The sequence below is a fragment of the Aspergillus melleus genome (genome assembly GCF_016097325.1).
Source record: "Aspergillus melleus strain CBS 546.65 chromosome Unknown contig3, whole genome shotgun sequence".
In the NCBI taxonomy this organism is placed as follows: domain Eukaryota; kingdom Fungi; phylum Ascomycota; class Eurotiomycetes; order Eurotiales; family Aspergillaceae; genus Aspergillus; species Aspergillus melleus.
Window position 1 is genome coordinate 4,929,566 of NW_025763372.1, and position 25,284 is coordinate 4,954,849.

General features: G+C 51.7%; 12 protein-coding genes across 12 annotated transcripts; 4 read left to right on the forward strand and 8 right to left on the reverse strand.

The window, feature by feature from the left end:
* The first annotated feature begins 114 nt into the window (after positions 1–114).
* Positions 115–3,271, forward strand: ISM1 (isoleucine--tRNA ligase ISM1). The gene has a single exon (XM_046088458.1). It carries the CDS (start codon positions 176–178, stop codon positions 3,185–3,187), a length of 3,012 nt encoding a protein of 1,003 aa, XP_045944428.1. The 5' UTR covers positions 115–175; the 3' UTR covers positions 3,188–3,271.
* A 170-nt stretch (positions 3,272–3,441) lies between these two features.
* On the reverse strand, positions 3,442–4,278 carry LDX57_006741 (sulfotransferase family protein; the record flags this gene model as incomplete). The annotated part of the gene is made up of 2 exons (XM_046088459.1): positions 3,442–4,115; positions 4,185–4,278. The coding sequence occupies 2 exons, from the start codon at positions 4,276–4,278 to the stop codon at positions 3,442–3,444; spliced, it is 768 nt and encodes a 255-aa protein (XP_045944429.1).
* Positions 4,279–5,216: 938 nt separating this feature from the next.
* On the reverse strand, positions 5,217–6,500 carry LDX57_006742 (non-ribosomal peptide synthetase; the record flags this gene model as incomplete). Its single annotated transcript, XM_046088460.1, has 1 exon — positions 5,217–6,500. One exon carries the CDS (start codon positions 6,498–6,500, stop codon positions 5,217–5,219), a length of 1,284 nt encoding a protein of 427 aa, XP_045944430.1.
* A 192-nt stretch (positions 6,501–6,692) lies between these two features.
* LDX57_006743 (uncharacterized protein) lies at positions 6,693–7,205 on the reverse strand (the record flags this gene model as incomplete). The annotated part of the gene is made up of 1 exon (XM_046088461.1): positions 6,693–7,205. One exon carries the CDS (start codon positions 7,203–7,205, stop codon positions 6,693–6,695), a length of 513 nt encoding a protein of 170 aa, XP_045944431.1.
* Positions 7,206–7,669: 464 nt separating this feature from the next.
* Positions 7,670–8,299, reverse strand: LDX57_006744 (uncharacterized protein; the record flags this gene model as incomplete). Its single annotated transcript, XM_046088462.1, has 1 exon — positions 7,670–8,299. One exon carries the CDS (start codon positions 8,297–8,299, stop codon positions 7,670–7,672), a length of 630 nt encoding a protein of 209 aa, XP_045944432.1.
* A 1,847-nt stretch (positions 8,300–10,146) lies between these two features.
* On the forward strand, positions 10,147–11,362 carry LDX57_006745 (opsin family protein; the record flags this gene model as incomplete). Its single annotated transcript, XM_046088463.1, has 5 exons — positions 10,147–10,301; positions 10,352–10,418; positions 10,482–10,969; positions 11,054–11,188; positions 11,281–11,362. The coding sequence occupies 5 exons, from the start codon at positions 10,147–10,149 to the stop codon at positions 11,360–11,362; spliced, it is 927 nt and encodes a 308-aa protein (XP_045944433.1).
* Positions 11,363–12,011: 649 nt separating this feature from the next.
* On the reverse strand, positions 12,012–12,233 carry LDX57_006746 (uncharacterized protein; the record flags this gene model as incomplete). Its single annotated transcript, XM_046088464.1, has 1 exon — positions 12,012–12,233. One exon carries the CDS (start codon positions 12,231–12,233, stop codon positions 12,012–12,014), a length of 222 nt encoding a protein of 73 aa, XP_045944434.1.
* Positions 12,234–13,579: 1,346 nt separating this feature from the next.
* Positions 13,580–15,265, reverse strand: LDX57_006747 (uncharacterized protein; the record flags this gene model as incomplete). Its single annotated transcript, XM_046088465.1, has 3 exons — positions 13,580–14,069; positions 14,203–15,055; positions 15,142–15,265. 3 exons carry the CDS (start codon positions 15,263–15,265, stop codon positions 13,580–13,582), a joined length of 1,467 nt encoding a protein of 488 aa, XP_045944435.1.
* Positions 15,266–16,103: 838 nt separating this feature from the next.
* LDX57_006748 (cytochrome P450) lies at positions 16,104–18,034 on the reverse strand (the record flags this gene model as incomplete). The annotated part of the gene is made up of 4 exons (XM_046088466.1): positions 16,104–16,625; positions 16,682–17,500; positions 17,550–17,584; positions 17,641–18,034. 4 exons carry the CDS (start codon positions 18,032–18,034, stop codon positions 16,104–16,106), a joined length of 1,770 nt encoding a protein of 589 aa, XP_045944436.1.
* Positions 18,035–19,284: 1,250 nt separating this feature from the next.
* RPS2 (40S ribosomal protein uS5) lies at positions 19,285–20,312 on the reverse strand (the record flags this gene model as incomplete). Its single annotated transcript, XM_046088467.1, has 3 exons — positions 19,285–19,542; positions 19,603–19,860; positions 20,049–20,312. The coding sequence occupies 3 exons, from the start codon at positions 20,310–20,312 to the stop codon at positions 19,285–19,287; spliced, it is 780 nt and encodes a 259-aa protein (XP_045944437.1).
* Positions 20,313–20,782: 470 nt separating this feature from the next.
* SYM1_1 (Mpv17/PMP22 family protein) lies at positions 20,783–21,559 on the forward strand (the record flags this gene model as incomplete). Its single annotated transcript, XM_046088468.1, has 5 exons — positions 20,783–20,793; positions 20,867–20,921; positions 20,979–21,084; positions 21,160–21,465; positions 21,516–21,559. The coding sequence occupies 5 exons, from the start codon at positions 20,783–20,785 to the stop codon at positions 21,557–21,559; spliced, it is 522 nt and encodes a 173-aa protein (XP_045944438.1).
* Positions 21,560–22,108: 549 nt separating this feature from the next.
* On the forward strand, positions 22,109–23,743 carry TIF45 (eukaryotic translation initiation factor 4E). The gene is made up of 3 exons (XM_046088469.1): positions 22,109–22,600; positions 22,655–22,726; positions 22,787–23,743. Exons 1-3 carry the CDS (start codon positions 22,418–22,420, stop codon positions 23,255–23,257), a joined length of 726 nt encoding a protein of 241 aa, XP_045944439.1. The 5' UTR covers positions 22,109–22,417; the 3' UTR covers positions 23,258–23,743.
* Positions 23,744–25,284: the final 1,541 nt, after the last annotated feature.

Genomic DNA, 25,284 nt, shown 5'->3' on the forward strand with positions numbered 1-25,284 from the left:
TGCCCGCCAAGACCCGCCCCGAATGCGGTGTAAGTAAACATGTGACGAGATGAGTCTTGCGATTTCGTTTCATCAGATTCGAATCCGCGTCCTCCATCTCCGCCCATCTCCGAACATCTTCTCACCAATTGACCTCGACCCAACCACCAAAAATAGGATATGCTTGAGCGGTAGGATGCCGGAACTGCCGCGGTCGCTCACTCGGTCGTGGTCGTCGACGCTCAAGCTCCCCAAGTCGACATTCCCCGCTCGCGTCACGCCCGCCGATCAGACGAAATACCTACGCCGATGCACCGACGACCTCTACGCCTGGCAGCGCCGTGAGAGGCCCGCCGACCGGCCCTTCGTGCTGCATGATGGTCCGCCGTATGCGAATGGTGGGCTGCACGTCGGCCACGCCCTCAACAAGATCCTGAAGGATATCATCTGTCGCATGCAGCTGGGGAAGGGCAAGGCGGTGCGGTACGTCCCCGGCTGGGATTGTCATGGGTTACCGATTGAGTTGAAGGCGCTGGAGGCGCAGAAGGAGCTGGGGGAGGCGAATAACGGGCCGGTTAGTGCGGCGGTGATAAGGAAGGCGGCGCGCAAGCTGGCCGGGAAGGCCGTCAAGGATCAAATGAAAGGGTTCCGTGGCTTCGCGGTTATGGGAGATTGGGAGAATCACTGGAAGACGATGGACAAGGCGTTTGAAAAGAGGCAGCTAGGCATTTTTCGCGAGATGGTCGAGAAGGGTCTGATCTATCGACGCTTCAAACCTGTGTACTGGTCGCCGTCGACAGGGACGGCCCTGGCAGAGGCCGAGTTGGAGTATAAAGAAGATCATACCTCTACGGCTGCTTTGGTGAAGTTTCCCTTGGTTTCGGTCCCGCCGCATCTTGCGCAGAACCCTCTGTTGCAGGTCAAGGACCTCAGCGCTGTGATTTGGACCACGACTCCTTGGACCCTTCCTGCCAACGCCGTTATCGCCGTCCATCCGGATCTCGAGTATACGATTGTTCAGTCTGAAACGCACGGTCATCTTCTCATCGCCCAAACCCGCATCGAGTATCTCCAGAACATCCTGAAAGAGGACCTGTCGGTCATTGTTCCGGCTATCCGTGGCTCGGAATTGGCCGATCGCACAACCTACCGACCCCTGTTCAAAGGACCAGATGCAGACGCGCAGCCAATCATTACCGCGGACTTTGTCACTGCCGACTCGGGTTCGGGTCTGGTGCATTGTGCTCCGGGGCATGGAATGGATGATTACGAAGCCTGCGTCTCGCGTGGAATTCCGGCGTTCGCCCCCGTGGACGACCAGGGCCGATTCACCGACCAAGCCATGCCCAGCGACCCCACGAAACTGACCGGAAAGAGCGTCTTGGATGAAGGCAATACCGCTGCTCTCGAATACGTTCAGTCTGAAGGTCATCTGATTGCCAAGCATCGTTACGAGCATAAATACCCCTACGACTGGCGATCGAAGCGTCCCATCATCATCAGGGCCACGGAACAGTGGTTCGCCGATGTCGCTGACATCCGCAGCAGCGCCGTGAAGGCGCTGGATGATGTCAACTTCGTGCCCGCCTCTGGCCGACAGCGCTTGGAAAACTTTGTCAAAAACCGGAGTGAGTGGTGTATCTCGCGTCAGCGTGCTTGGGGCGTGCCAATTCCTGCTCTGTACCATCAAGGCACGGGCGAGGCGGTCCTCACCAAGGATACCGTCTCCCATATCATGACTGTGATCGAGCAGCGAGGGGTGGACGCATGGTGGACCGACGATGCAGACGATTTGGCCTGGATCCCACCGTTCCTGCAAGATGCGTCTGGACCCGGCTATCGTCGCGGAACCGACACGATGGATGTCTGGTTCGATAGCGGCACCAGCTGGGCGGAAATCGACACGCCTTACAGCAACGGGCACCCCTCGGACGTCTACCTGGAAGGCACTGACCAACACCGCGGATGGTTTCAATCCGGACTACTCACTTTCACTGCGCACCAGCTCGCTTCCGGGAAATCCGACGCTCCTCGTGCGCCCTTCAAGCATTTGATCACCCACGGGTTCACGCTCGACGAAGAAGGCCGCAAGATGAGTAAATCCATTGGCAATACCATCGAACCGCAGGCAATTATGGACGGAACGCTGTTGCCGCCCCTCAAGCCGAGGAAAGGCAAGGGAAAGCAGCAGGCCGAAAGCAAGGGACCGGTTTACGACGCGCTGGGCCCCGACGCACTCCGCATGTGGGCAGCCAGCAGCGACTACACGCGGGACGTGGTTATAGGGAAACAGGTTCTTCAGACGGTCAACACCAGTCTGCACAAGTACCGTGTGACTTTCAAGCTTCTCCTTGGTGCGCTCTCGGATTTCCGATTAGAAAACCGCCTTCCGTATGCCCAGCTGCAGCATGTGGACCGCATCGCACTGATGCATCTGTCTCAGATGGTCGTCGCTAGCCAGAAGGCCTGCGAGAACTTTGAATTCTACAAGGCCGTGAACGCTATCAACCGATGGGCTAACCTGGAATTTTCCGCTTTCTACATGGAGGCCATCAAGGACCGACTGTACACCTACGGCGAAAACAGCCCCAGCCGCCGCGCGGCGCAGACCACGCTGTTCCACATCTACCACTACCTCCAAGAGATCCTGGCTCCGATCACCCCGATGCTGGTGGAGGAGACGTGGGAGCACACGCCGGAGACCATCAAGTCGCAATGCGAACACCCTCTGCGACGCGTCGCGGCCGTCCCCGAGTCGGAATGGCAAACTCCCACACTCGAGACCGACTACCAGGACCTTGTCGCGGTGCACGGCGCCATCAAAACCGCGCAGGAAACTGCCCGCGCCAAGAAGGAAATGGGTTCCTCGCTGCAGTCCTTCGTCCACATCATTCTTCCGGAGGGGGTCAACGATTCCGTGTTCCAGCGCAATCTGGCAGAGCTGCCGGATCAGTTTGTCGTTTCGTCTGTGACCCTGGGAGTTCCTGGGGAGGCCACCCCCAGCGCTATTGCTGACGCGCAATGGCACTACACCGAGGAGTACCAGCTCTTGAGCGGACAGACGGGCACGGTTCATGTTTTCACGCCGCAGGCAGATAAATGTTCGCGGTGCTGGCGCTACGTCGTGCCCGAACAGCCGGCTGAAGAAGAACCGCTGTGTGGTCGCTGCGACGACGTCGTTCAACAGTTGGATGCCGTCAAATCTTGAATATGATGCCCCAGAACTCTGTAATATAGTATATCACCTTAGACAAATCCATTCTTAATACATATGTACACATACATACCCACCTTCTACCTACAGAACTCCGTCATCCACCCTCAATCCTCACCCTCAATCCTCACCCTCAATCCTCACCCTCAATCCTCACCCTCAATCCTTCTGCCAAACACCCACCACCACAATCCAACCACCACCACAACCCCCAAAACCCTCCCCCCAACCCTCTGAACAACAAACCCTCACCTCACCCAATACTGCCTATCCTCCTTCCAAACCGCCTCCCCCACCTGATTAAGACACGGAAACTCTCTCTCCTTGGGGACCTCACACCCCAGAAACCCACACAACGGGCCCCATCCCATCTCCGCCCGAAACTCCAACAACCTCCCTTCCGGCACCAACCTCCTCACAGACTCATTATGTCGTCTGTACGACTCCACCAACACCGGCCCTGCCTCGGGACTATACGGCACGCGGCCCTGCGAGAGGATACTCATCGTACGACTTAGGAACCGATAGTAGGGACCTGAGAAGTGCGGGTCGAAGTAGCTTAGTAAGGGCCATGACGGCCATGAGAGGATCGGGAGGAGGAAGCTCTGCATGGATCTGAGCCAGCTTTCGGCGTCTTTTCGCGTGGTGAGGATTATTTTTGCTTCGGGGTAGGCGGTTAGGAGTTCCGGGACGAAGAAGCAGCAGGGGTCGGCGACTGCGGCGTTGTAGGGGGCGAGGATTTCTTCGAAGGAGGGTTTGGATTTGGATTTGGATAGGGGGATTGGGGGTGAGTCGGGGGTGGAGGAGTATTTTGAGTCGAGGGCGCGGAGCCAGAGGGTGAAGTGGTGGTTGTTCTGGGGTTTGAGGATCTCGGCGTAGTGGTAGGTTTTGTAGCCGAGGTGGTTGAGGGCGGAGTATAGTGCTGTCTTCATGTTAGGGTTCTGTAGGGGGTGTTTGGTGCTTGGTTGGCGAGGGGGAAGGGTTTATGTACAGGTGGTGCCTGTTCGGGGGAGGCCTAAGACGAGGACTTTCATGGGTTTTGTTCGCAGAGGAGATGGGTTGATTTTGTTGTCATAGTGCGCCATTGTGTTCGGTTTGGGATAGGTCAGACATGAAACAAATATAAGAGTGGTTGTGGGAGCAGCAAGAAGATAATTGTGTGAAAGACTTCGAGACCTGAGATGACTGCTATTATATAACTGCAACCCTCCCAACGCAATCGTGTGATCAGGACAGCGGTGAAGGAGAATGAGGTCACAAAACCTAGAGACGCATTAGATACTGCGTCTGCGTCATCGGCTGTGCAGGAGGTCGATCACTGGTTCCTGGCAGAGTGGTGATAGTACTGGTGATCAGGTAGGTGATATGGCATGCTCCTACTGCTCTATTGGGATCTTCGTGCTAGTATTGTTCGAACTACATGAGTTGCACTTGACCTTCGTTGTCGTTCAACGCGCAAAGGCTAGTATCAACATGAAGCTAGAACTGTTGACTCTTTGCACGGGCCAAACAAACAGTAAGTTCCATCTAGAATCTTCAACATCTTAATAAAGGAAAGTAAGCTCATGAGCTCACGCAATCTCAATTCTCTACTGGTCATACTCGGGGGAGCATTTCTGATCGTTACCTTCCTCCTCAGCCCTTCTAGCCAACTGTGCAAGTGAAGAATTCGAAAAGACATCGAAAACATTCAACTTGAAATTTGCCGTTCGAGCGATAGAGCACAAATGCATAGCAAGGATTGAATCACCCCTTAATTGAAAAAAGCTATCGTCCACGCCAATGGCGTCAGGGGGTAAACGAAGCGCCTGCGCCCACCATACATGCAGTTTATGCTCCATACTGGTGCTGGGGGGTTGTCTCTTCTGTCCAGTGTTTAGAGACAGCTGGGAAAATTGCTCTCTGGTCATTGAGGAAAGCGCATGGCAAAGGGATGCCCGATCGAGCTTTCCGGAGCTTGTTAGGGGCGTTGACTTGAATGGGATGTATATTGATGGGACCATGTAAGACGGCAAGTGGCTTTCTAGGTGGCTTCGCAAAGACAGGAATCGTGAATGAGGCGTGCCGTGGATTTCAATACTTGCTGTTGATGGGTTTGCTGCGGCGGGTCTTCATCGTCGTCTAGGTTGCAGATCAGTGCAGCGAGAAAGTCTCCCGAGCTTGTCTCATTCTCCATCAGATCAGGAACACGGTGTTTCAGGACAGCGACGTGAGCCCTGTCTTCTAGGTAGGACTTGATGTGGTGTTCAATATCCGAACTTTCCAAGCGGTGCCCACGAAGTTTCAGTTGCTCGTCTTTGCGGCGAACGAAGTAGATAGAACCGTCCGGACCATACCGCACGATATCACCTGTCTTGTAAAAGCGCCTGGACGACATCCCCAGGTGATCATCAGCCATGTGTGGAAGATCCATATTTTCCAGAAAAAACGCTGCCGTCAGCGATGGATTGTCCATATATCCTCTGGCCAGGATCGGACCCTCCACCACTAATTCGCCGGTACACCCCAAAGGCGCCAGACGATTGGCATTATGTTCGTCGATGATCCAGATCCTGCAGCCAACGGCGTTGCCAACGCTTTCGGGTGCTTGCGGCACCACGGATGCATTCATGCTACACACCACAGAGCATTCGGTGGGCCCGTATGCATTCATGACGCGCAGGCCATTACGAGTCCATCTTTCCGCATCAGCCTCGGACAGCTCCTCCCCTCCAAGGACCAGAGTTCGTAGGTGTGGCAAGGTTGCAGGAATCAGAACCCGGGAGGCTGCAGGAGTGAGGATTGCGAAGTCGACTTGCATTAGATTCATCGTCTCAGACGAAGTATGTAGTCTTTCGTATTCGCCGGAGATACATACGCATGCGCCGAACAAAAGCGTCGTCAGTATCTCAATCAGACTCATATCAAAGGCATACGAGGCGAATTGAAGCACCCGTGAGGATTCACTCATAGTCATGACTGCTCCGTGGGCCAAAGCACTCGTCAAGAAAGCTTGATGCTCGATAAATACTCCTTTAGGCTGGCCAGTGCTTCCGGACGTGAATATAACATATGCGGCATTCTGAGGCCCTGCCGTGCTAGGAAGATCTGGAAGTTGGTCTGGATACAGATCATCAAATCGGATTTGATCCAAGCACAAAATCGCCGCCATGCTGCCGGTAAATAATTCATCGTTCTGGGCAGACGTAAGAACAATCTTTGCTCGAGAATTTTCGGCTATCTGGTGCAAACGAGCTCGAGGATGAGATGGATCAAGGGGCACAAATGCTCCGCCTGTTTTCAACACATCAAGCATAGCCACTGGCATCCAGAAGGACTTTTCAAAAGACAGCGCGACAAGATGCTCTGGCCTAACGCCATATTCGCTTACTAGGTAATGTGACAGGCGAGAAGAAAGCTGATCCAACTGATTATATGTTAAGACTCCATCCCAGGACTCGATAGCGGTTGATTGCGAACGCCGACCCACCACATCTCGAAACGCTTGGTGGATACACATTTACACTGGCGGTGGTGGCCCCTTGCGATTCCACTCGGATATTTTTGAGTGGTCGTAAGGTCCCAAAAGCGAGATCTGCCCAAGTGACAGGTCCTCAGGCCCCTGGTTGAGCTGAGATATTGCCCGTTCAAAGTGGTGTACGAGAGTTTCCACTTCCATAGCAGTGATCATCTGAGGATCAAAATGCACCCGGATAGTGAGGGTCTGTGAATCCTGACCAGGCTCACATCCCACGGTAATTCCGTAGTTGAAAAGATCGGGCGTTTGGGCCTCGATTCTTTCCCACCCAAGTACGCTGGACTCATCGGGTGTAGATTGAATGACCAGAAGGTTTTGGAACTGACACGCATATCTGGTGTCACTGTTCAACCCGCTGATTCGCTCTATTTTGAAATGTTGGAAAGGGATCATCTCGTGCATCTGGGCTTGAACTTCACTTAGAAACCCCTTCTTCGTTTCCTCGTAGTTCAAACGGATCGCGACTGGAACAGTGGCTACCGTCGGCCCATGCATGCGTGCCACCCCTTTGACTGGAATATCCCGCCCAGCTAGAGTCACGCCAAAGGCAACGTCATCTGAATCCGAGTGCTTGCTCAGTGTCACGGCCCACGCAGCCTGGATGATCGTGGAACGTAAGATGGCAGAGGAATCTCGCCAAGAGATCCTCGCAGAGTGTTGGAATAGTCCACTCGTCCGAGGCTGATGAGTCGGCGTAGGAAGCTTTGGGAACTGTCGAGCATGGCATCCCGCTAGTTTCCTCTCCCAATATCTCTGGCATGCAGCTTGGTCTGCATTATTGAGGTATTTTATGAACGCAGCAAATCGTGGAGGTATGAGCTGCGTCTGTTCAGCTCCCTGATAGGCCGCGGCAACGTGGTTCAAGGTCAATGCGATCGACCATCGGTCACAGATTGCATGATGTATTGTCCACACGAGATACCTGTCCTCTGGTGTTTCCACGACAATAGCGAGGCGAATCAGAGGGTTGACATTCTCGCATCGGCCGCTAAATAAGCCTCAAGTCCGCTAGCACTCTGCCATTCGATTGGAGGCTTGAGGATTACCTGGAAGAGGCCGACAGGGTCATCGAGGCGAGCTATTCGCGCGCGAAGCACATCACTACTGGCCAAGACCTTTTCCCAGGCCTCTTGTAAACGCGCAGTGTTTAGATTGACAGGGAATCGGAAGGTGTATTGGAGTATGTAGCTTCCTGAGGACCTCATGGAGAGGGCCATCAATCCTTCCTGTAGCGCTGTACACGGGTAAACATCCTCAATAGACACTTTAGAGACCCTGAGGATCGTGCTGAGGCGTGCTAAAGTTCCATGCAGATCATTTCCCTTCGCAAGAAGCTCAAAAGGAGCCGGATCTGCGTCTTGCGAAGGGGTTCCGTGACTAGGTTTGAGTATGCTGGACATCTGCGAAAGCTCTGGATGGCGATAAAGGTCCGACACAGTTAAGGCATAGCCCATCTCCTCGGTAGCTTCGGCAAGCCGTACAGCATTGATTGAGTTTCCTCCAATCTCAAAGAATTTGTCGTCGTCTTCGAGATGATCCTCCATCGCATCCAGCACTTGCGCCCAGAGACGTTTGAGAATGAGATCCATGGTGGTGGTAGGAACGGTGCAGAATGACGACGTATGCTTTGCTCTATTCAGAAAATGACACTGCGGCGCTGTTTCATACAGCCCGTCAAACTACCTCTGCATCTCGTTCTCCGTGTTCAGGAAGCTTCGTTTTGTATGTCTTCGGAGCTTGTTTCCGTGCCTACACGTCAGTCATTTTGCCACTGGCGAGGACTTACCCAAATGGATGCTCTTTTGTGTAGCAGGATAAGTAGGAGTACGTATCACCTGAGTACATCATGTAAACTGGCGGTCAGGCCTAATCAGCGGTTTCTGGGACGACACGATCGACTCAGGACGCACTGGCTTGGGATATTCGGATAGATCAATTCGATTTTCCATCTCCCACATTCAGCAGATACAGTTGATCGCAGAAAGGAGAAAACCCCTCCAGATTCATCCTTGTGGCCGCTACCCCATGTTGTCCGTACATGAGTGCTAGATACTGATGAAACTGCAGAGGTGTACTGTGTAGGTCTTGGACTGATGAAAGGTCTTAAGGGTCGCTGATCAGCCAAAGACTACAGTCACATGCACTAAGCCACATCGCTGAGTTCCTCCGATCTTCTCTTCAATAGGACATACACGATTCTGACACGCATCGATTTGATCAATCGGTGATGAAGCTCTGCATGATATAAAGAGGATTAAGCACAAGATGGCGGTCAATCGGTACAATCGTGCCTGTCCACTTGCTATGGAGGCCTGGGTGATCCCTCAGTGGTATTTCTGCATCTCCACAAAGGCCATAGTGAGAATATCTCAACACTACCCCTACTACCTCTGTTCCCAAGTCAAATTTGGATCTAGGACACTGTTGCCATGATGTCTTCTATTCCCCATATCGCGAGCTCTACCGAGCCGTCAACCCTATGGTCCGTCACCCTTTTACCTGACGTACAGAGGATATTCCGAAAACGCGCTCGGGGAAGATCACGCGTTGGATACTGAGGAAGATCCTTAGTAATGAGATGGCTGAGATTGGGGATACTTCCACTGTTAGCAATCCGGCAGCTATCAAGCTTGTGGCTCACGCTGTTCTTGGAGTGGCTGCGGTATAATTTTAGGTATCGTGACGTTATTTCTACAGTCATCAGAGTCTTTCCCGTTTTCAGCGTAAAGCAGCTCTTGCTGGAGTCGAAGTTGAACCTGAGGGGTCATACCACAGTAGGACTTTGAATGGCGTTCCAATCCATCGCCGTTGGACAGGAGTGGAGTTCCATGGATCCGAGACGAACGGATATCCAGAGTCATGGGCATGGGCATCATTGATCATCCCCAGCCCTGTCAGCAGTACAGAGAGTTCTTTAGCAGTTAAAGCGGTCAGTGACTACTACTTTATCTTGGAAACCAGAAATAGACAGTATGCAAGGGATCTACAAGATCCATATACAAGTCGATCTCCCGACGTCCCCATAGCCATCCACCGTGGCAATACCAGCATCGTGCCAACCTTCACGCCGTCGCCTGCAGACCGGTGTAACTCCAAGCCAGGAAAAGCCGGCCACGTCTCCCAAGTCAGCGTCGCAGCACGAAAGTCAGGATTCGCGACCGTTAGAATCAGGACGGGGTTGCGTCTCCCGCATTGGCTGCATCTCGGACCCGGTCTTCGATGACGACACCGTCGAGGTCAGCATGACGATTGTCGCTCGTAACGTCGTTGTCTCGGCTTTATAATGGAATGATGGTCCGGGGGGTGGGTTTCTGCTTGACTGGATTGTTTCTGATTATTGTGTGAACTGGACGTTCATCTTGTGTTTCATTCTGTGTTCGTTTCCTCTTTTGAGTGCAGTTACGACTCTACGGCTTCATCGTCTATAGTTGTCCCCATGGCTGTTATCGATATGCTCGAGGCCCTTCAGTCAGAGCCGGTGCCTGTGCCGGCTCCGACTCCTACTTCGCCTGTCTCTCCTATTCCGACCGTCATCCCGGGCGATACTCCTATCCTGCAGGAGATTCACGATGCTGGAAAGCGCACATTATGGTATCTTCCTCGCCCATCTACACCATAGAAGACATCTAACGATTAATCAGGGTCGTCACCGTTCTCATGGCCCTCTCGTCCGTCATCTTCTACATTCTCGCCAGCCGGTCGCCCGTAGTACGTCCCCTCTCTTCCCATTTTCTATCCTCCAACCCATCAAAGCTAAGCTAACCACCCCAGCCCAAACGCGTCTTCCACACCCTCATCGCCCTCACCACCACCATCTCCTTCCTCGTCTACCTCGCCTTTGCCACCGGCGAAGGCATCACCTGGAAACACGACCTGATCCGGCACACGCACAAGCACGTCCCAGACACCTCCACAGACTGGTACCGCCAAGTGCTCTGGCTGCGCTACGTGAACTGGTTCCTCACCGAGCCGCTCACCCTGATCAACTTGTCCTTCGTCTCCGGTCTGCCCGGCGCTCACCTCCTCGTCGCGGTGGCCGCCGACTACGCGATGTTGGGCTCCGGCTTGTTCGCGACTTATGCGGGCCATACGGCGCGCAGATGGGTTTGGTTTGCAATCAGTGCGATTGCGTACCTGGTGGTTGTGTATCAGGTCGGTGTGAATGGTGGCAAGGCGGCCAAGAGAAAGGATGTGCAGACGAAGAGGTTCTTTGGGGCGTTCTCGGGGGTGGCGTTGTTGGTGAAGGCGTTGTATCCGATGTTCGTTCCTCCCCATCCACTTCCTTTCCTTGAATCCTAAATGTCTATCTGAAAATGTGAGTCACCGAAACTGACCAGAAATAGTGCCCTCGCCGCCGGCCCTCTCGCCTTGAAAGTCAACGTCGATTCAGAGAGTATCCTCTTCGCCGTGTATGATATCATTCAGCAGGGTATCCTCGGCTACTGGCTGTTGATTGCGCATGATAGTTCGCCTGGAATGTAAGTCCATCCTCTTCCCCTTTCTAGATTTCATATTGTAATCCTCTGTATTGTGAACTGGGCTGGAATTTGACGCTCACGATCGATACTAGAACCCTCTACGTCGACGGCTTCTGGACTAATGGAATTGGCAACGAGGGCGCCATTCGGGTTGGTGATGAGGAGGGTGCTTGATCGATTCTGGACTTATTAACTTATGTTGTGAATACGGTTATGGAAGTGGAGTCGAGTTGGGTCGAGATCAGGAGTGGGGAAGTATGAGAGAGAAGAAGTAGGAGAAAAGGAGAGTCGTGATGTGATGGAATGAGGTGATGTGGTGAGGTGGTATGATAATATGACGTCATGTCGATCAGTCCGCTGGTCATGGTCGGAACAGATTGGAAGAGGGAGAGATGAGATTCTAGTAACGCAGGTAGTTGATTCTGTTAAATTGTTATCTTTTACTTAATGTCTTATGAATTTGTTTGAATTGGATCTATTGGTGTATAGTATCGTTATTAGGTATGTCTTTAGGAAGAGTCTGAAGCGGATCTCTCCTACATCTTTAGTTGGTAGTTGGTTTCTTAGTGAGTTTATCTTTTAATGTTACATGTTGTGCTATATGTTCTTACTGCGTTGATCCATAGGCCTCTCATAGAATGAGAGTCTACAGTAAACTGAAATATTATTCAACGCTCCCCCGAGCTTTCGCCGCAATCCCTATGGCCAGAGACTTGAAGGAGGAGCTGGAAAGTGAAAAGAAAGAAAATAAAGCAGACCGGGCTTCTTAGCCTGCAGAAGGGACACAAATGCAATGGTTTTCTTTTAACTTGGCACAAAGCTATCAATCAATGCCAAGAATGGAGGATACAATGGAAATGAAATCCTCTGCTGCTACCTCCTCGTTGTCCATCAGGGCCTTGTAGTGGTCGACCTTATCCTTGACCTCATCATATGCTGCCAGATCCTCCAGCTTGTTAGCTACAAATCTTTCGACCTCTTTATCTCTATGGCCCTTCATGCGCTCATCCCACCACTGGGCACCTTTATGATTTCGCAGTTGCATATATGAGAAGAGTACCATAAAGATGTCGCCCCCTTTGCCATATTGAAACGCCGCACAACGAATGGGCCCGCTGAATTTGAAACCATGCGCAGAAAAGCCAGCCATGTAAACTCCCCGCTATCAGTGTTCCCTAGGACGGGACTAGACTCCTTGGGATCTCCGCCTTCGCAGTATCAGCGCAAGGATACGGAGGCGGAGACGTATGAGAAAGATGCAAGGACTCAAGTGGCGCCCAAGTTGTTTTCAACGGCCCTAGCAGAAGGTGACTCCTTGCGAGTCTCCATTGCAGGATATTGGTCTTCCGGGGAACCAGCGGATGTGCGATGTACGCTGTCCGGATCTCGATCGTCTGCGGGATCAGCCAGACTACATAGACAGTCGTCGTTGTCCTGGTATCAGTTGAATAGTTTCTGTTTCTGCAGGAGCGTCCGCCTCTGTAGCAAGTGATTTGCTCTGCGGATCTTGTCCTGCGCTTCATGTTCTCGGAAATAATCCAGTTCTGTGGGTATAAAGACAAATCCTGGATTGACTAGATCGTCGAAGGTTTTGTGACAAAGACCGCACAGAGGTAGAGGTATGTCGTTATTAACATCGGACACCGAGCCAATGCTAAGCATACCACGGCGCCTGTAGACCTCGAACTATAACGACAGGGCTCGTTTGTTAGAACGGGGATGAAGGTTATATAGAAGGAGTTACGGACATCTCGGTCTGTCTTCTGAATCACATGGCAGACGTCTGTGGACGATGCTCACAGTTCCAACAGATAGAGCTGTTATCAAGCTCCCTGGCCTGCGCCTTGGTTTGCGACGTCAGATATTCGTCGTATGATGATACTGGCCTTCCGCGCTTCTTTGGTGTCAAGGACGGAGGGGGTATAGCGGTTTGAAATTCAGCGAGAGACAGGATCTCTTCTCCGACAGCAATGTCCATATTCACCGAATCGGCAGACTAGATGAATTAAGTAGCAGAGTGAAGGGATAGAGAGGGCAAGAAAAGAGTGAATAGTGCATCGTACGAAAGTATGCATTCATCAGGAAGGAGGGTAAACCCACCGCCGCTGTACGGTATACCATCAATCATTTATGTTAGTTATTTCAAGGACTATGGAGACTAGGACAGAACTCGTTTTGTAAAATATTACCTACGGCACGCCCTAGGTCCAAACCGATTTACCCAGGATGCCAAAGACCGACGGAATGCGTCGGATCCTACAGGCAGTAGTAAAAGAGCTGTCGAAACGGGGCGATAAAGAACACCTGGGGGCGTAAATTTCCTCTTGTCCATTGTAAACTGTTGAGATACACTTCATCAATCTGACCAAACACAGTCGGTCAATCAATCAATCAGTCGATTTCAATATCCTCATCAACCTCGCCCTTCAGCTCCCCCGGGACCAGATTCCGCGGAATCTCCTCCTTCAAACTATCCGGTCCACGATACGGAATCTCACCCACTTTCTTTCCCCCCTCGAACCGAACGACCTTCAAATCCTTGTACATGGAGACCGCACGCACCGCGACAACAGCGGTGTCATTGTTGACCTCGCGCGGAAACAGCACCGAGACTTTTGCCATCGGCACCGAGAGATAGAACCCCGCGTCCACGCAGTAGTCTTTGAATTCGATCGTCTTGAGACGCTTCGGGTCGAACCAGTGCAGGAAGGGGTCTGCGTCGACAACGAACCCGGTTAGTCGGAGGGTCTTGATCGAGAGGCGCTGTCGGCAGCGGCCGACGGCGAGTGCGCAGATCTTGGCTTTTTCCATGAGGATTTTGTCGAGATATTCGCCGCGGCCGACTTTGCGGTGGAGGACCCCAGTGCTCATGTCGGTGCCACTGGAAGGGGTTGAGTTAATTTGGTTCTGGGGAATCACCGGCTGGAGATGGTGTACAATAGTATCCCGAAAAGCGACGACAGGCATGGAATGAACAGAAAGAAGCCCGAGTGTAATGAAAATGGAAAGCTCACTAGTAAACAGGCTCCCCATACACCTCTTTACTCATCTTCCAACCGCCTTTGATATACGGCCAATGGTCCACATACGGACGCCGAATCCGCGGCTGCGAAACCATTTCCAACTCCAGCTCCTCCAACTCGACGTTCAGCCACGCAGCCTGCCAGATCTCCTTCTGATACGACTGTATCATGCTCGTGATTTTCAGCATCCGTAACTTACGGAACTGGTTCAGTGGCTCGAGCTCTTTGCTGGGCAGGATCTCAAACGCGGCTCGTTGGATGATATCGGGCTCAGATGCCTCGTCCTCCTGTTGCCCTGTCTCACCTTCTGCTTTCTTCGCTGCTGCTGCATCTTCTTCCTCCTTCAGCACGTCAACAGGCAAAAACAAATCCAAGCCCAAACTCCGTCTTCCCTTATCAAGCAACGCCCAAGTCTCTCCGCCACGGAAGCCCTCAAGTGGATGAATAGGAGTCGCCTGGTTAGCCGGGATGCGAGCACTCTTTCTCGGCTCAGGGGAAGCATCCACAGACTCCGGAGCCTTACTACTCAGCATGTTGAACGTGGAGCGGAGAATGGAGCTCGATCGACGCGGTCTAGACGGGGATGCTGGACGGGTTTGAGAGCGGCCCCGGCGCAGGTCGAAGGCGCGAGATGTAGGAGGGAACGGGCTTGATGCTCTTGACGCGAAGGATCGGAGAGCGTCGCTGGTGCTGAAGCGTCGGTGGCGCTTTTCAGGTTGTTCTGCGAGTTGGGGGGACTGTTGTTGAGGATCTTGACAATGAGGATAATGGTGATGATAAGAGCTGGCAGGTTGTTCGGAGCCGATGTTGAAGGGGAATCTGGAAAGAAGAGGAGGGTGGGAATCTGAGATGGAGATGAGGAAGGGGAGAGGGTCAGTAGGTATTAGGAAGGTGAGGTGAGAAGTGGGAGGAAGCAAACAGGAAACTCACTCGCGTCAATACTATCACTGATGGGCTGGTTGAACTCTTCAGCGTCTTTCCAGAACGCTTCTCCCATGAGGGTGGCTTTCCAGTGAGCTGGGTAGTCGTCCATCTTGAGTTCGTTTGTCGCCATTGCGCAGAGGATGGGAAAACGTGAGGGGAGCGTGGGGGGTTGTAACGGAGTGAAGAAAGAGAAAGAATTCGGGTTGGGGAAGTTGGCAGGTCTTGAGAAGGCAGGCAAAGAAATGTGAAGGGAAGGGTGAATTGATTCACCTGGTTTGAAAGAGGGAGAGACAAACGACTTCCATCAGTGAATGACTTTGAGAACAAGGCAAACTCAGTGGATTGCCTGACTTTACGGCTGCACCATGCTATGTGGACTGTGATTTGGTTCATTGTATAGAGCAAATTTATGGATGCAATTGTTTGCAATATTGAGTCTATTTCTCAAGCATGATTGGGAACTAACGTAGAACACAATATTGATGTAAATGAGCCCTTGTGATCTATGGTAGTTTGTAATAGCAACGTCTTTATTAAGTATAAAGAACAAAACAAACAGATAGCATGTGCCATGATACAGCAAGATCGTAGGAGGTAGTAGTATATGATCTTGTTTGTTGCCTCATAAGGGATTCTAGCCATTCCATTTGTTCAGTGCGAAACCAGAGACCTATCTATGAACAATGTCTAAATAGCTTTACAATGACCAGGTCTGGCAACTATCTGGAGGTCTACAGGTCTACCTGCAAGCTACAATGCTGCACCAAAAAATGCAATGTTCCCATATTCCATCTTTCAGTGAGATATCTGCAAGAAAACACACGATTGTATCCAATAATATTCTGGATGAAATTGCTACACAATGCCCTAGCGAGCACGGAAGGTTCACAAGGAAAATACCCAAACAGACAACCAAACAAGGCAAAACATAGCAAAAGCCATTCCATTATTGATCATTACCCTCAATCCTACCTCCTACGAAACCGCAGCGGAACATTCTCCTCCATCCCCAACGTCAAAACCGAAATCCCCCCTTCCAACACCCTCTCGGCATTCTTCCGAGACTCCACACTGCCCTCCGCCAGCTCCACCCGAAACTGCTTGACAATCACAGCCAGCGCGACCACAAACTCCACCTGGGCGAATTTCTTCCCCAGACAGGCCCTCACGCCGTCGCTGAATGGGGCGTACGCGCCGCGAACAGGTCGATGGATAGTCGAGAACTCTAAGCCAGCAGCGACCAGACCCGGCGTGTCGGCGTTCTTGGCCAGGAAACTTTCCTTGTTCGATGCGTCCCATCGTTGGGGGTGGAAGTGCTCGGCATCGGGCCCCCAGTACTCTTCAGATAAGTGGAGGACGTTGACGTTGATGTTGATGTTGGTTTTGGGGGGTAGGATGTAGTCTTGTTCGCGGTAGGTGATGGTGCTGGGTGAGTAGCCGGTCCATTTGGGGATGGTTATGACAGGGGGGTAAAGACGGAGAGTTTCCAGCTGTATCACTCGTTAGTATAGATGTGTAGCTGGAATTGATATAGGGCCTGACGTACCATAACGCATAATGGAGTGATAAGTTTAGGGAACAAGCGGTCATAATCCCATTCGCTGACCTCAACGGGCTCGTCACGCGTAGCTTCCACGACACCTTCATAAAGCCAGTCCTGGACGTCCTGATGGAGCGCCAAGAGCAGAAGTGCGTATCTGAAGGTCGTCGCGGTCGTTTCATGTCCAGCGATCGCGAAGATGAACATATTGCCCATGATTTCCAGATCGGTCAGACCTTTATCGCCCCCCTCCTGATCCCCGCGCATCTGAGATAGGAGCATGCCGTGGACCAGATTTCCCGCGTTCTCGTCTGCATGTTGCACGACAGCTTTCGACTTAGCAACCAGCTTATGCAAGTACGCGTCGAGGTCCCGGTACGCTGCTAGCTTCTCTCGGACAAACGACGGAACAAGCTGTCGTGGAAGCCGTCGAGGAATCATCTTGTACGCCAGGATGACCGTGATGATTTTTATACTCACATACGCTATTGCGGCGCTGAACGTGTAGTCGAAACCTGCTGGCGGAGTACTTGAATCTTTGAAGATATCCTCCGGGTCGCTGTCCTGGCCTTGTTGCACCGGTTTGAAAGGAATTGGGACTCCGAAACCCGCCCTCGATAGGATATTCAAGGTCAGCTTGAGGCCATCTTCTCTGGTTCTCTCGACCAGGAAGTCTGTCTCGGTCGCAGTTGGTGACGTCTCCTGCCAATGTTCGATCATTTGAGTGGTTTGATGAATCGCCTCTTTCCACACCAGCGCGTTGTTCTTTTCATTGAATGTGGTGGCCGTGTGGCGGCGGTGATGCTGCCACTCTTTGCCCTCGACCTGTACTCATCAGTTCAGTCCTAGTATAAGATACTAGAGCAATACTTACCGTGACGATGTTCGGACCGTACAACTCCAAAAGATCTTCGCAATTAGCATTTAAATCCACCTAAATATCAAGCACACAGGCATAAACCAACCATACTGCTGCGTCGGCTTAGGAAACTCCCCCCGATTACCAAAAATCTGAGAAGCAACCGACGCATCGGAGACATTGCAGACAGGGCCTTTAGGGGTGACTCTGAAGAACACACCGCCCAGCCTCCTCGCCATACGATCCTTGACCGACCAGCGGCTGATGATTTTCGCCTCGCTCAGCTGGTCGGATAACCACCCGGGCAGCCAGTTTTTGATGGCATATCGAACCGATCGCGATCCGTACAGGATGATCACGGGGAGATCAGAGTCGGAGAACAAAGCCACCACGTATGGCAGCTTGAGCGGTCGAATGCGACGTGTATACGTAACTAAGCGCCGAACATAACCAACGATGTACAGGGCCAGCAGGCCCAGGAGGAGTGAGTACACGATCATATCATGGGTCGCAAGGACACGGTGTGGACGATAAAAATAGTCCGATCAAGGTCAAGTCATTGTGGAGGGAAGAGAGCCGGTTTTCAGCAGAGTCCAAATGACACAGATGACGATGCGGAAAAAGGGGAGGTGCATGCTTGACCAGGATCTTCCATGAGCTGTAGGAAGACATGGGGAAGGGCGCGTATCCCCGCCAATCCGGGCAGCTGAGCTCTGTCCCTTTTCGGTTAGTCTGGGTGACCTGCAAGATTTTTAGCGGCCTTCCAGATCGGGACAGCCGAGAGAAATTGCTTCTTTGGAGGGTTTGATTGTGTTTCGCACATTTATATGCTATTTTATTTGCAAGCTATATGAATCAAAATCAAAGAATGCTAGTGAAAAGCAACGACATGGAAAGGATAAACTGTGGAGACCAAGATCTAGAAGGACCTTATCTTCCGATCCGCACAAAATATATATTCGAGTATGATCTGTAGGCAATACACTTTACAAGGTACAAGAGACTACCATTCAATTAAACTTCATAACTGTGTAGAGTTTCCAAATGGAACTATACTTCTTATATAACAAGTTAATAAAACCCTTCGTCCACTACCACACGTACAAAATCCAATTCAGTGAAATCATACTGATGAATTTACTACACTTTATTGGTCACCGATCATTGATGGGCTCCGTGCGCCGCATATCAGCAGACCCACAGTTGCCCGTGCGAATTATGGAGTTAAATCCTTGGGCCTTGAATTCAATCATTCTATGCTCCGGTTGATACTGGTTCCTAATGAAAGCTCAGGTGGACAGATGTCATGCAGCCTGGACTGTGACTGGTGGATTAGAAAGTCTGATATGTCACAGTAGATGAGTTGAAGAACGGTGTAGATTGAAGGCACGCAGAGCATTGGGTTATGACCATGAGCTACGTATATTTTGGGGAACTGCGTTTGGCGGGTTCTACGTCTAATATGTAGTCTACTGTAGGCTTGTAGAACCATCTGATGTCGAGATGCAGGCAGACCAAGACTGGCGAGAGGAAGTTTATTGACTTGACGCTAATTATATCGTGCTTCTCTCTCGAATATTACAACCGTAGACACCATCAATCCCGTAAAAGCGTTAAGTGTCGAGTTCGCTGGAGCCTTGCCGATCCTACAGCCAAAAGAAGAGGAAAAAAGTAGAAGAAAACCCCGTAGGAAAATGATTCGATTTCAAAAACAATCATGCAAATTTATTCCCATCACTGCACTATTTTTTTAGTACTTCTTGCCCTGACGCAGAACGTCACCGAACTCCTCCAGAGGGCTGCGGATGAGCTTGGTCTCCTTCCACAGGTTGGGAGTAAGGAAGCCGTAGGTGTTGACGACGGCAACGAAGGTGGCCTTGAGGGTGTTCTCAAGGGTCTTGGTCGAACCGGACGACGAGGTGTAGGCGTCCTGGACACCAGCAAGCTGGAGTAGACGCTTGACGGCGGGGGAGGCAACCAGGCCGGTACCACGGGGAGCGGGGATAAGCTAGTAGAATTAGTTGCTGTCTTCCCTACCACTTCAAAGGACAGGAAAATCGTAACGTACACGGACGGAGACGGAACCACACTTGGCGCTCTGCTTGACGGGCAGAGAGTGAGGCTCACCAAGGTTGGTACCCCAGTAACCTCTACGGACGGGGAGGACAGCCAGCTTGGCGATGGTGATGGCGGCACGGATGGCGGTAGCGACTTCCTTGGAGGTCTTGATACCGAGACCGATGTGACCCTCGGAGTCACCGATGACAACGACAGCCTTGAAACGGGTACGCTGACCGGCACGGGTCTGCTTCTGGACGGGCTTGATCTGTAGTTTTTGATAACCCGTCAGCAACTGCGTCATTCAAATCCTGTCTTTCAACGCCCTTGCGAATTCCATGTCGAATTTCCCTTGTTGCCAATGTATCGAAATTCCGGTTGATTCCACCATTTGCAATGCGCAATTTGTCCTCCGCACCATATCGGTCGCTGTTTGAAAGAATATCGTTTCCGTACCTTCATAACCTCATCCTTCAGCTTGGGGAGGAAGAAGTCCACAATCTGGTACTCCTTGACGGGCAGAGAGTGCAGGTAGATCTGCTCCATGCTGGTGATCTTGCCGGCCTTGACGAGACGGCCGAGCTTGGTGACGGGCTGCCATTCCTTCTCCTCCTTCGCGCCTCCGCGACGACCACGGCGACCACGGCCACGGCCACGGTCACCACCACGGTCACCGCGCGAGCCAAATCCTCCACGTCCACGGGGAGCGGCGTCAGCCATGTTGATCTATATGGCGATTGGGGGGGAGTTGAACGGGAGGGGTGTTCGTTGAGGGTTGTCGACGTCGAGGTTGACTTTTTCGCTCGCTATCCACAACTGTTTGGGGGAGCGAAATTTCGCCGGCGGGTGCGCTAAGCGAGGTTGAGCCCTATACCCTAGGCGGCTCGCCCCTTTGGGCAACGGCTGCAACCCGGTCCAGGGACCCACGTCATGTGACGGCGGCTGCCAATGAGTGGCCCGCGTGGCGGTCGGCGGTCGCGCCTTTGCTTGTTTGGGGTTCGTCCTCTTCTTATCAGCGGTCTGGGGGAGGTTCTCCGTTCTCTTATATCATTCTGTCCCGGTTCCTTGATCGATCATCTCCGTCATTTCTTTCCATCCACCATTCGCTGTCGTTGACTTCGCTTCCAGTCGCATCAATTGTCTTCAACTGTATCAATTGGACTTCTTTTCACTCCTCAATTCTCGTCAAGATGTTGCGTTGGTGCGTCAAGTCTATTCTTCCCTGGATCGTCCCCCCATGTCTCAAAGCTCCAAGCTAACGTCACTGCTACCAGGTACCAGGCTAAACTGGCTAAGTCGCCCATTCTCACCGCCAGTGCTACCAGTTTTGTACGATTCCTCTCGTTCTTCAACTTGCACCACGATCTTTATACTCATCCGGTCTAGATTCTCTTTGGTAGCGGAGATGTTCTCGCTCAGCAGGCTGTCGATCGCAAGGGCTGGGAGAAGCACGATCTAGCTCGGACAGCCCGTTTGGCCATCTATGGTGGAGGTAAGAACATCATCCTCTGTCATTTCGATCCTGTTTGGTTGTCGAAGTTGCTGGACGTCCATTGACTCTCCATAGCCATCTTCGGCCCCGCCGCTACGACATGGTTCGGTTTCCTTCAGCGTCACGTCGTCCTCAAAGGCACCAAGAGCACCATCGTTGCCCGTGTCGTCGCTGATCAAGCCATTTTCACGCCCATCAACCTGTCCTGCCTGCTGTCTTCCCTGGCTATCATGGAAGGGACCGACCCCGTCGAGAAGTGGCGCAACGCCTTCCTTCCCACATACAAGGCCAACCTGTCCATCTGGCCTTTGGTCCAAGGCGTCAACTTTGCCTTTGTCCCGATTGAATTCCGGGTACTGGTCGTCAACGTGGTCAGCTTGGGTACGTGTCTTGAACTTTTGGTTTACTGAAGTATGCTGACAAGTCAATAGGCTGGAATTGCCTTCTCAGTATGATCACCAGCGACGATCAATAGTCTGTCTCATATCTTGTTTTCAAGACCTGCATTTAGTGATACCCTTGGTTGTACAACTGGCAAACGTCGGCATCTGTTTTCGATTTCTTCTGGGGTCATAGAGGTCTTTCCGCTGTGCTTCCTTCCTTTCTTCTGGACATCATCTGGCGCTTCCGCTTTTAGACATTTTCGATTAAATATAGATATTCAGAACTACATAGAGCTGGTGGGGATATTTGGTGTTGCCTGTTTTCTTCTATTTCTCTTAAATTCAATTCTTGTTCTCTTTGCCGGAGTTTGTCTGCAGTGGTAGCCCGAGGTTAATTTCCTCTCCTTTCTTTATATTATGTCTTGATTCCGGGAGAAACAACTGTGATTGTCAAATTAATCGATAGATAATGGCGTTCTGGCATAATTTTCTGGTGGTTAGATTGTGTCCAGTCCACCCTCTCATACTCCGGTGTACTCCGTATGACTGCTCATTAGGGCTTGGAAGGGCCAGAAGGCGGAGGCCCGATCGGGAAAGGTTTGGTCGCCCATCCAGCTTGCGGCGGCTCCAAACGCTTCAAAACTTCAGATTGTCTCTCGCCCGCAGAATCCTCCAAAGCCTCCGTCACCACACCTTGTTGTGATTCTGCCTGGAGCAGATACCTGTCTCCCTCGTCGCCTCGCGCTTTACTTGCTCTTCCTCAACCTTCTTCTCCTAGGTTGCTCCTTCCTCTCCGACGGTCGATTTTCGCTCAGAATTTGCCGCTCCCACCAAGACTTTTTTCTTCGCCCCTCCGATAATCCACTCGGTCTTTCTATCACCGCAGTCTCCCCCGCTTTATCTCAGTCGCTCGAAAGAACCCTTCATCTCACTCGAATTTCACATTCAAAATGGCCGCTGTCGCTGAAAACCCTCCCCTACCGGTGACCAACGAGAACACCGCACCCACCGAACAGACCGAAAAGGCCAACGGAGATTCGGTCACGGTGTTCCACGATGCCGACAACTTCAACGTGAAGCATCCCCTCATGCACGACTGGACTCTCTGGTTCACAAAGCCTCCCAGTGGAAAGGTAAGTTATCGACGCGACGAACCATCGACAGGGTTGCTAATATTTCCTTTCTAGGGCGACAACTGGAACGATCTTCTGAAGGAGGTTGTCACGTTCAACTCCGTCGAAGAATTCTGGGGCATCTACGTATGATCTCTCTCATTTGTGGTTCACACCTCAGATTTGGCTGACCGGATTCTCTGCTAGAACAACATCACGCCAACCTCCGAACTGGGCCTCAAGGCCGACTACCACCTCTTCAAGAAGGGAATCCGGCCCGAGTGGGAAGACCCCCAGAACAAGCACGGTGGTAAATGGTCGTACTCATTCAAGGACAAGCGCTCCGTCCCGATCGATGAGCTGTGGCTTCACGCCCAGCTGGCCGCTATTGGCGAGACCCTGGAGAACGATGGCGACAGCGAGGTTATGGGCGTCGTGGTGAACGTGCGTAAGGGTTTCTACCGTGTTGGTCTGTGGACGCGAACTGTCGGCAAGAGTCTTCCTGGCGACAAGGCCGGTACCCGCACACCCGCTCAGGGCAAGGAGGTCCTGGAGTCGATCGGTAGACGGTTCAAGGAGGTCCTTCGCCTCAAGGAGAGCGATGTCGTCGAGTTCTCGGGACACACGGACAGCGCCCACAGCGGCAGCACACGGGCCAAGGCCAAGTACACCGTCTAAAGCGCATCATCAGCTCTGCGTCTTTCGATCATTTACGATTTACTCCGGATACGCTCCGTTCTCTTACCATGCATGCGATGATAAGGAATCTTGTGATGGGCGAGTCACAAACGAGAAAAGTTACATGAGGGAAAGCAGATTTGGGCTGGACATGACTTTGGCCAACAAACTGCGTGATGATCAATCATAGAAACCGACGGCATGTATCTCTCAATATGTTATCTGACGAGGTTTATACCAATTTCGATTCAAGTTCTGTTTCCTTTTCTTTCTGGGGTTCGTTTCAGGTATTAAAAAAAAAAGAAAAACCGAGGATGAGAGATCACCTTTACGATATGTTTCATGCTATTGCTTAGGACTTTACTGGGTCGCTTTTTTTCCCTTTTTGCTTCTCTCTCTCTCTTCTATTTCCTTATTTCTTCATGTGATACTTTTATACATAGTGAATAGTTCAACTAAATCGGAATATATTATTGGAAACTCGCTACCTTGATTAGCAGGAGATGACTCCCTACGGCGTAAAATGATTTGCTGTCGCGTGCCCTGTGATGAAGATAAACCGTCATTCACCTCCAGGCTACAGGGCTACAGGAACTTTCCTTTACAACCCTTCCCTTCTCTTCTCCCTCTTCACTTCTCTCTCTTCCGTCCTCCCACATAAAAGCTCATCTCCTTTCTCTCCATCTTCCGCTCTGCTGTTTCCTTCTCTGCTTCAACCTACTTGCTCTCTTCATCAACCTGCTTGTTCTCTTCATCAGATTCATGAGCTTTTCTCATATGATGGATGGACGTCATGCATACGTCCAGTTGTCCAGTTGCTGTGACTCACTCGCATCTCTTTTCCGGTGGTCTCTTTCCCATTGTCTTCCTCTCTGCCTATTGTTCTCCTCTCTGTCTACTGTTCTCCTCTCTTTCCACCGCTCTCCTCTCTCACCACTCTTCTCCTTTGACCTCCTGGGCTGCATCCGACTTCATATCTCGTTTCCTCCTTCTCTCTACATACAGTCCCCCGTTCGTACTCTGACCTTGTCAGGTACATTTGGTTAGCTGTGACTGTTTCATCCTCATTCATCCCATCTTCTAGGGATGAGTCCCAGGACACCGCATGGCAGGGTGGTAGGGTCGGGCCTGGGACCTGCTTGCATACTAACCCGTAGAACTAACCTAGCTACAGCTTCTCCAGGGCCCTGTGGTTGGGTGGTTGGGTTGGGCCTGGGATGATTCTGTCTGTTCTTGGAGACTCGTTAGTAGACCACCTTTTTACGTTGACATCAACTGATCTGCTAACGCTTTGCACATTCGGTTCGCTGTGACTGTTTCATCCTCATTCATCTCATTTTCTATGGATGAGTCCTAGGACCGCATGGTAGGGTGGTTGGGCCGGGCCTGGGACCTGCTTGCATACTAACCCGTAGAACTAACCTAGCTACAGCTTCTCCAGGGCCCTGTGGTTGGGTGGTTGGGTTGGGCCTGGAATGATTTCGTCTGTTCTTGAAGACAGGTCAGTAGGCTATCTTGCTTCGTTGGCATCCACTGATCAGCGAATAGTTCTGCAAATTCGCTCGCTGCGACTATATCTACCTCATCACTTCTGTTTCATCCATCCCATCTTTTATTGATGAGTCCCCAGGACCGCATGGTCGGGTCGGTTGGGTCGGGCCTGGGACCTTGTAGAACTAACCCACACAGCTTCTTTCCAGGGCCCTGTGGTTGGGTGGTTGGGACGGGCCTGGGACGATTCTTTGCCTATAAGGACACGTCAGTGAACCTGAATATCTAATCAAGGTACCATGTGACATTGCTAATGCACTTAGCGATCTGGAACGGTCTCCTCCTTACCTAGCAACCTAGTTACCTAGGTACACACTAGGTGATTGTAGCAACAACTCAGCGAGCTGCGCTTCAGTTCCCAGGGCCGCATGGTAGGGTTGGTTGGGTCGGGCCTGGGACCTGTAGAACTAACCCACACAGCTTTCTTCCAGGGCCCTGTGGCTGGGTGGCTGGGTCGGGCCTGGGATGATGCTTTG

What these genes read in the sequence shown, in the direction of transcription:
- ISM1 (XM_046088458.1), top strand. Translation starts at nt 176, where the DNA reads ATGCCGGAACTGCCGCGGTCGCTCACTCGGTCGTGGTCGTCGACGCTC.
- TIF45 (XM_046088469.1), top strand. Translation starts at nt 22,418, where the DNA reads ATGGCCGCTGTCGCTGAAAACCCTCCCCTACCGGTGACCAACGAGAAC. An exon ending in CAAAGCCTCCCAGTGGAAAG is followed by an intron (nt 22,601 to 22,654) that starts GTAAGTTATCGA and finishes TTTCCTTTCTAG; the next exon opens with GGCGACAACTGGAACGATCT. An exon ending in AAGAATTCTGGGGCATCTAC is followed by an intron (nt 22,727 to 22,786) that starts GTATGATCTCTC and finishes ATTCTCTGCTAG; the next exon opens with AACAACATCACGCCAACCTC.